We start from the raw sequence: 8358 nt of genomic DNA, 5'->3' as shown, positions 1-8358 counted from the left end.
CGCCTCCCCTCACCTCCCAGTGCCTCCCCCCCACCTCCTACCACCTCTCCTCAAGTCTTTTCTCCCAACAAAATGCTCCCTCTACACCTTGATGGACAACTAATCACTCTGCACTGCACCACCCCTCACTCTGGGCAGAAACCAGCTTCTAAGGCGACCCACAGTCTCTTCCATCTCCTGGCAGTGGTTGCCTTGTGGACCTGTCACCCAGGTCACATCAGGACTGGTCCAGGAAACCGACAGGAGACATTTTTCCACCTAGTTTTATTTTTTAATATTTTCACTTTTATTTTTATTTTTTGTGTATGGGTGCATTGCCTGCATGTAAGTGCACCCGTGTCATACAATGCCCCTGGAAGTCAGAAGACGGCATCAGATCCTCTGGATCTGCAGTTATAGATGGTTGTTAACCACCATGTGGGTGCTGGGAATTGAACCCAGGTCCTCTGCAAGAGCAGCCAGTGTTTTTAACCACTAAGCCTTCTCTCCAGTCCCTCACCTAGTTGTTAATATTTGTTTTCTTGGAGAATTTTGTACATGTATGTAATGTATTTTGAAGCTAACCATCCCCCATTTCCTCCTCCTACTGCCCCAGATCCACCCTACACCCCCCAATTGCATATCCTCCTTTTTTTTTTTCATTTTTCTGATTAGAGTATAAAAATCTGCTGCTCCCTTCGCTCAGCCTGAGTCACCCTATCGGAAGGCAGGTGACATGCTATGAGGACACAGAGGCAGCCTGTGAAGAGGTCACAGGAAAAAGGACTTGAAATCACCAAAATTCATAAGTGAGCTCAGAAGAAAATCCTCCATGACGGACCACGGCCTCTGCTCACAGCTGTGCACGCCCCATGAAACACCTTGAGCTACACCAACAGTAATTCTGTTCCTGGGCTGCAGACCACTAAATATTAGGACACAATAAGTGTTTATTCAGCTGCCAAGTTTTAGGGTCCTTAAGAGCACTGCAATGATGGATGATGCGCCACACCCCGTCAGAAAATGAACATTAAAATGTTTGAGGAAATAGTCATACCTTTGCCAGAAAACTCAATGCACTTTGTCTCTGCCCCTGTACACTTTAGGGGAACTGAGTCACATGTTGCGGCGTTTTCAATGTAGCATGCAGGACACTGGACACCATTGATCTGTGAAGACGGCTGAGACACTGAATGGAGAGAGAAAAGTTTCATCTTAGAAAAGGCAGGAGAAAAGAGCTGAGAGTACCCGTGCCCCACCTAGTCCAATATCAGCATTCTTTCATGGTTCCACCAAAAATAATTGTTTACAGTTAAAATGACGTGGGACGAAGGTATTGAGCAGGTGAGTGTGGTGGCAGGGTATCAAAGAAACTCAGTTTTCCTTTGTCTTTCATTAATCACTCACCTCTGCACTGGAGAAATTTTACTAGATAATCTGTGTTCTAAAAAGGTGCAAAGTGTAAGGAACTGGCCGAGTGCTGTGGTACATGCCCGTGCTCCCCCCTACTCCTACTTAAGAGGCTGAGACAGGGGGATTGCTCAAGTCCAGGCATTTAAGTCCAGCTTAGGACATTGGTGTGACAGTGGCACAAATTTGTGGGGTAGCCAGCCACTTTCTGATGAATTTAAAGCCTTTCCACAAGAGGGAATTCATGCCTGCTATAGTAAACCTGGTCAAAAGGCCATAGCCGGGGAGACCATGGGCCACTGGTGGAAATATATTATTTTTGCTTTGCTAAATGGTCATGTCATCAAACCACCTTAGAAATAATTGGGTTTATGCCAGCAGAGAAGCTTCCTTCTGCGGCGGCTGCATTTACCGCAGAGACTCCTAACTGGAGGTTAGATCACCGAGACTAAGTGACATTGAATGCTCAGCTCTAAACAGAACATTTTTAACATCTGCTTCCCCGATGCCCACGGCTCAGGGAACATCACAGAAGGAGGAGGCAGGAGAGTGTAAGAGCCAGAGGCTGGGGAGGAGGGTGTGAAACCCTATCTTCAGATCTGACACTGCCATAGCCCCCATGGCCTCACAGCAGCTGTGACTGCTCCCACAAGACCTGCACCAGGCCAGCTGTCAGCACTCCGGCGTGGATGGGGCACTGACACGGGAGTGCCACCCTAGTTCAGGACTTATTGATAGTTAATGGCTGCTTCAGAAGGGGAAGTCATTTTTCTTCAGGAATGTGGCAGCTGGTAAGTAGGCCATGATCCAGTAAATAACCCAACACCTGCACATATCTGCAGCCCTAATTAAGCTCAGTGGGTTATAAGAAAGCCTCGAAAGTCGGAGGGAGATTAGACCTACTGAGCAGAAAAGGGGTTCCAGAGGGAACGGGGTTAAGAGAAAGGAGAAGGGAGGAAGTTGGATCAAAACACATTACAGAGAACAAATTTCAAAATATTAAAAATTAAAACACATAATGTGAAATAAATAGACTAGCCTAGGAAATGTAGCAAGACTCATCTCAAAAGACAAAACCAAGTGGGGCTGGAGGGATGGCTCAGTGGTTAGGAGCACTGGCTGCTCTACCAGAGCACCCGGGTTGGGTCCCAGCACCCGCATGGTGGTTAATAACTATCCATAAGTTCAGTTCCAGGAGATCTGGAGATCTTCTGCCTTCACAGGTATTGCGTACATGTGGTACACTTATACACATGCAGGCAAAATACACAAAAATACATTTAAAAAATTTTATGTGTATGAGTGTACTGGCTGCATGTATGTAAGTGCACCTGTGTCATGAAATGCCCATGGAGGTCAGAGAGGGTGTCTGATTCCCTGGAACTAGAGTTATAGACAGTTGTTACCCACCATGTGGGTGCTGGGACGTGAAACTGGGTCCTCTGCAAGAGCAGCCAGTGCTCTTAAAAACTGAGCCATCTCTCCAGCCCCCCAAATACATTTCTTAATAAAGACAAAATCAAGGGTTAGAAGATAAATATGTAAGTAATAGATAAGTCTCAGTAGGAGGGACAAAGTTTAGAGAAAAGCCTAGGGACCAACCTGGACAGAACTCAGTCATCCACAAAGGAGAGGAGCTTCTATCCGACCCTGACCATTTCCCGGGAGCGCCGTTAACAAAGGGGAAAGAGGACAGGTGCGTCCCAGCAGCAGGGAGATGAGTCCGTGGAAAGGCAGAGAACCGAAGCCTTGGAGCGGGGTGGTGAGGGGCGGAGACTCACGCTGTAAGTCCTGCTTGTTGCACTGCTCAGCCTGACAGCATCGCTGGTCAGATCTAATCGTCCGCTGACTGTCCAGTGTCGCCGAGAACGTCAGGTGGGTGCACGCCGCTGTTAAACAGCCTTTCTGCTGAATCGTCAGGGACACGGATGACACTGCAGAGGGTGAAATCCCAAGAAAATGTTCCATATGAAACGGAAGGGAGCAGTCAGTGTTAAAGAGCCTGTGCCCCCACTCCCAGTCTTCACAAGAGTCTCTGCTTGGGCCAGAGAACCAAACGAGGGGGTGTCCGGTGTTAGAGCACCTGCCTAGCACTGCCCTGAGTTTGATCTCTAGCACTGCAAAGAGTAGGTAAGGGTCACTCCCAGGTGGCCACCACGAGGTTAATGTAGGAGTCAGGATCACCAGTCCTTTTTCCTGGACTGTCTGCAACAGGCAGAGCACCCCATGTCGACCACGTCCCACCGCCCCATCCTGGAAGGAGGCTGGATAAACTGGAAGGTGCATAAGGGGGTGAGGCTCACCTGGGTCTTTAAATTCCTGCACTAGGTTGAAGCAGCCTTGTGAGGTTTCACATACACCCGGGGTAGTAATCCAGATTCCATTAGCACACATAGAGTTCACACAAGTGAAGCTCTCTGGAGGAGGAAATAAGCATTGTTCAAAACCAAACCCCAGACCACTAAGGCTGGTGTTTCCAATAGACAGACATTCCAAGGAGAAGAAGCCCTGAGGGGCCAGCGGGATCCCTGGATCACACGGTGTACAGCACCTCTGTAGGGCACCTCACTGCCCACCTCCCCTTCCTTTGGGACGAAGGGATGTCTTGTTAAGTCTTACCCACAGTGCTTGCGGAAAAGACCGTGAAGACACAGACTGCAAGGAGGCGCTTCAGAATGGAGGGCCAGGACATGGTGACTCCCGTGAACACTGCAACAGGCCCAAGGAAGGGCAAAAGGGTCCGTTGGAGCTCGTGCTTGAATCCAGGACCACCCCTCGTCTATTTCTTAACTCATTCACTCTCTCATGCATCCATTCATTCTGTAAGGCACAGTTTGGGAAGCCCTGCTTTCATATTACATATGGCTCTTCAGGACATATAAAAAATAAAAAGATGTCATGTCTGTCAATCAAAGCATGCAAGAGAAAATTAGACTTCCTCCCCTAGGAAGGACTTTCAATGGGACAGAGTCTTTCCTTCATGAAGGCGTCACGCCACCTTCCACAGCTGAAATGAGTTGGCCAAGGGGCTGGAGAGACGGCTCAGCAGTCAAGAGCACTGGCTGCTCTTGCAAAAGACCCAGGTTTGAATCCCAGCACCCACAGGGCAGCTAACAACAGCCTGTAGCCCCAGTTCCAGGGGATCCAACGCCCTCTTCTGGCCTCTGCAGGTACTGCACAGCACGGGTACACTTACATACATGCAGGCAATACACTCACACACATAAACTAAAACAAATGAATAAAGTTTTTTAAAAAATGAGTTGGCCAGGAAATCACTATTCTAGAAGAGGACGGAGGCTTTCCAAATGCTAGATAGTTCTGGGCCACAGTGTTCAGAAACAAACAGCCTCTTAGCTAAGGACATGAATTCATTACTTCCAAATTCACCTTCCCACAGAGAGTCGGCCTCCAGCACACACAGGCCACAGCCCCACACCATATATGCTCACCAAAGACTATTCCTGATCTTCTGAAAGGACTATCTCTGAGCCAGGGAGGAAGGCCCGTGTTCTCACTAGAGATGGAGGAGAGGACTGTGCGTGAGGAGCAGTGGGCACAGGCTCTTCCTGCCCTCGCTGTGGCTGATTTTTATACCCCAGTGACCCTATCACTTTCAATTAAAGCATTGTAAATAGGCAGAACCTTGACATGAAGCCAAGTGCCCTAAACTGCATTGTTCCGGAGGGGTGGAGGGACACATACTTTGAAAACAGCTCTTCCTAGACATCCGGTTGGTAGGCAAGGAAGGAGGAGGAAATTCTGTCTCTGGGCCTCTACTAGGTTACAGAAGAATGTTGGGTACTCAGTTACAAAGTGTAGCAGCTTGATCACCAGCATACATCTACTGTCATCCTCCTGGTCTCAGTACAAATTCCAGCACAGAATCCCCCGTGTTTCATTTCTTTCTCTGCCTGTTTTTATGCCAAACTCTTCTTAGAACAAGTTCTACAGCGACCTACTGATTCGCAATGGAAAGAAAGGCTAAGCGAAAGGGACCACACATCCTTTGCCCTCCTGCAATCATCCAGGACCGTGTGGTGGGTGTGGAGGGCAGGGAGCGTCCTCCTGGGATCCAGTGTGCTGAGTGTTGAAGGGGGGCTGCAGGAAAGGGGCAGAGGACTGTCCAGATGCTCAGAGGTTGGGGTTCAGAGGGATGGGAGGGGGACACCCTGATAGGCACAGACGTCAGCAGACTCTGAGGTACAATCTGTATAAAGACCTGCAATGGTGGGGGAAGGAAGGCTGAGCTTTGTCCTGGGAGGCGTCAGAGTGTTGTCCATCCTGGACAAGAAACAATTGCTGCAGCAGCTGCCAATGGGCAGGAAGGAGCTCCCTGAATCTGAAACATCCGAGGCCTTCCCTGGAAAGGCCTCAGCCTGTGAAGCCGCTGTCTACAGCGTACAGATGGTAGAGGTGGTGTGGCCATCTGTTTAGTCTGCAGGGAATGAACGGACTTCAGAAAGTGGGCAGATTTTGAAATCAGCTTCAGATCACTTCTTTTCTCTGTCACCATCCTGTCTCACCATGTGTTTAACCCCCTTATGTTGTGGTTTACCATCCACCTCCCTCCAGGACAGAATGTCTCACTTTGGAGGAAATTGCTACACAACAGTTTTTCATCTTGGGCAAAGTTTAAAACAGACATTTCCACCTAACAGACCAGTTTGCTTAATCTGCCTGTGTCCTGCAGAACCTTCCCTAGGGACCAGGTGAGATGCACTTTCAAAGCCAGCAGCAGCAGCACCCCCCCAACCCCCACCCCCTACAGCCTTTTCCTGAGACTCTTTAAGGCTGTCCAGTTGAGCAAACTGGTTTTTGATTTATGCTTTGTTTTGTGTGTTTTGGAGTTTTGTGCTGCAGCTGGTGGTGGTGGTTCATTGTTGCTGTATGTTTGTGGGTTTGCTTTTGATTTTGGTTTTTTAATACAGGACATTCCTCTGTAGCTCAGGCTGGCTTTGGATACACTCTGTATCCAAGGCTGGCCTCAAACTCACAATCCTTCTGTCTCAGCCTCCCAAGTATTGGGATCACAGGCTTGTGCTACAATTCCCAAGTGGGCAATCCTGTTCTAAACCAAATTAGTTTCAATATTGTATGTATTTCACAAGAATGGCAGTTTTATTGACTTCGTGGATACACTCTGTATCCAAGGCTGGCCTCAAACTCACAATCCTTCTGTCTCAGCCTCCCAAGTATTGGGATCACAGGCTTGTGCTACAATTCCCAAGTGGGCAATCCTGTTTCTAAACCAAATTAGTTTCAATATTGTATGTATTTCGCAAGAATGGCAGTTTTATTGACTTCAGGCAGTGAAAGAAAAGGTAGAAAAAGAAAGTGGGGAATTTTCTCAAGCAGCTCCTCTGATCCTGTGACTTATAAGGAAGTAATTATCCAGAGGACCAGGACCCTTTACAATGGACAACTACAGGCACGACAGAAGCGTTTGATGGTAGAGTTTGGTGTGAGGGGTGAAAGGGTCCTGGAGCTAATGGCTTTGGTGGTTGCACAGATTAGATTAAAGATCTAGATTACCCTAGATTAAAATGCACAAAAATGCAAAATCAAATATTTTGCATTAAGAAAAAACAGAATGCGTAACTATGTCATTCACGCAGACAATACTGTTGGTGTCCTGGAGAAAGTATGACCCAAGGTGCAGTTATCCAAGGAAGAAAATAAGTCAAAAGCACATTGACCTGGTAAAGGGGCGGGAGGGACACAGGAGCCACAGTCTATGGCTGTTCCTCAACCACCCTTGTCTCCTGTCACAGAATATTGGTGGGGACATTTCTCAGCACTAAATCCCAAGACTGGGCTATGAGGAAGCAAGATTGGGGGCGCACTGCGTGGGTCCTTACATGCCCTCCCACAGAGTGCAGGAGCTTATAGGTTGGGCCCATTAATCTGGTCCTGTGTTATTGTTTCACACCCACTTTGGTAACAGAAACATTACACACCCTCTTTAAAAGGCCAACTGCCAACACAGGTCTATAAGCTCAGCATTCAGGAGGCAGAGGCAGGGGGCTCAGGAGTTCAGGGTCATCCTCATCTACATAATGAGTCTGAAGCCAGCCAGAGATATGAGACATTGTTTCAAAAGATCAAAAACAGGGGGCTGGAGAGATGGCTCAGCGGTTAAGAACACTGGTTGTTCTTTCTCCAGGACACCAACAGTTGTTCTTGCAGAAGACCCGAGTTTGAATCCCAGAACCCACATGGCAGCTAACAACTCTCCATAACTCCAGTCCCAGGGGATCTAACAGCCTCTTCTGACCTCTGAGGGCATTGCACAACACAGGTACACTTACCTACATACAGGCAATACACGCATATACATAAAATAAAAATAATAAATAAAACATTGAAAAAAAAAAAAAAGATCAAAAACAGCACCATCCCTACCTGGGATGCTTTCCAAAGCTGGAGGTTTGGGGTAAGGCTTCAGATGAGGCAAGGGGTTCTAGGCTGCCCCTCCGCCCAGCCCACACTTCCATTTGAATACAGCAGGTTAGGGTTTCTTCACCTCACCTCTGACCTCCAGAGAGAAGACAGAGTGATGATGGCCCTGCAGCTCCATTACCCCAGGTCTGCCCTGGGTCCACTGTCTCTGCTCTGCCCACAAACGCACCTTGAAACTTCTGAGAGCTAGAGAAAACCCCAATCAGGAGTGTGACTCTGTTTCTCTGGAGAAAGGAAAGGCTGTGGCTCTCCTCTGCTTCCAGTGCCGGGCAGGCTTTCCCTGGGCGATGGGGGCCTGCTGGGAGTTCAGTGGACATGAGGTCGCTGTACGCTGATGCTTTGGCAGACATGGTGCTCCTTACCCGGGTGGTGGCTTGAGTCCCTTGGCCCGACAACAGATGCTGCAGTTGGGTCCTCTGTCTTTGGGTCTACACTTCTGCATCCTGCTTCTCACCTCCAATAGAGAACAGCACACCCCACCACAGCCAGTGACACCATGGACTCCGG

At 48.5% G+C, this 8358-nt stretch overlaps 1 protein-coding gene across 1 annotated transcript in view; it reads right to left on the bottom strand.

Moving 5' to 3' along the window:
• Nucleotides 1-4088, bottom strand: part of LOC103746337 (protein RoBo-1-like) — a 5649-nt gene extending 1561 nt beyond the window's left edge. The window contains exons 1-4 of the mRNA XM_008848477.3: nt 4009-4088; nt 3693-3806; nt 3171-3323; nt 1037-1168 (exon numbers count right to left, since the gene is read on the bottom strand). Of these exons, the coding sequence (XP_008846699.1) occupies nt 1037-1168; nt 3171-3323; nt 3693-3806; nt 4009-4081 (472 nt within the window). The 5' untranslated portion in view covers nt 4082-4088. The remainder of the gene's footprint in view (nt 1-1036; nt 1169-3170; nt 3324-3692; nt 3807-4008) is intronic.
• Between the last annotated feature and the right edge of the window lie 4270 nt (nt 4089-8358).

This window comes from Nannospalax galili, unplaced genomic scaffold, assembly GCF_000622305.1.
Source record: "Nannospalax galili isolate Female #2095 unplaced genomic scaffold, S.galili_v1.0 scaffold17532, whole genome shotgun sequence".
NCBI classification, from domain to species: domain Eukaryota; kingdom Metazoa; phylum Chordata; class Mammalia; order Rodentia; family Spalacidae; genus Nannospalax; species Nannospalax galili.
The sequence above is the reverse complement of the archived record's forward strand: the minus strand, read 5'-3'. Positions and strand labels throughout refer to the sequence as shown.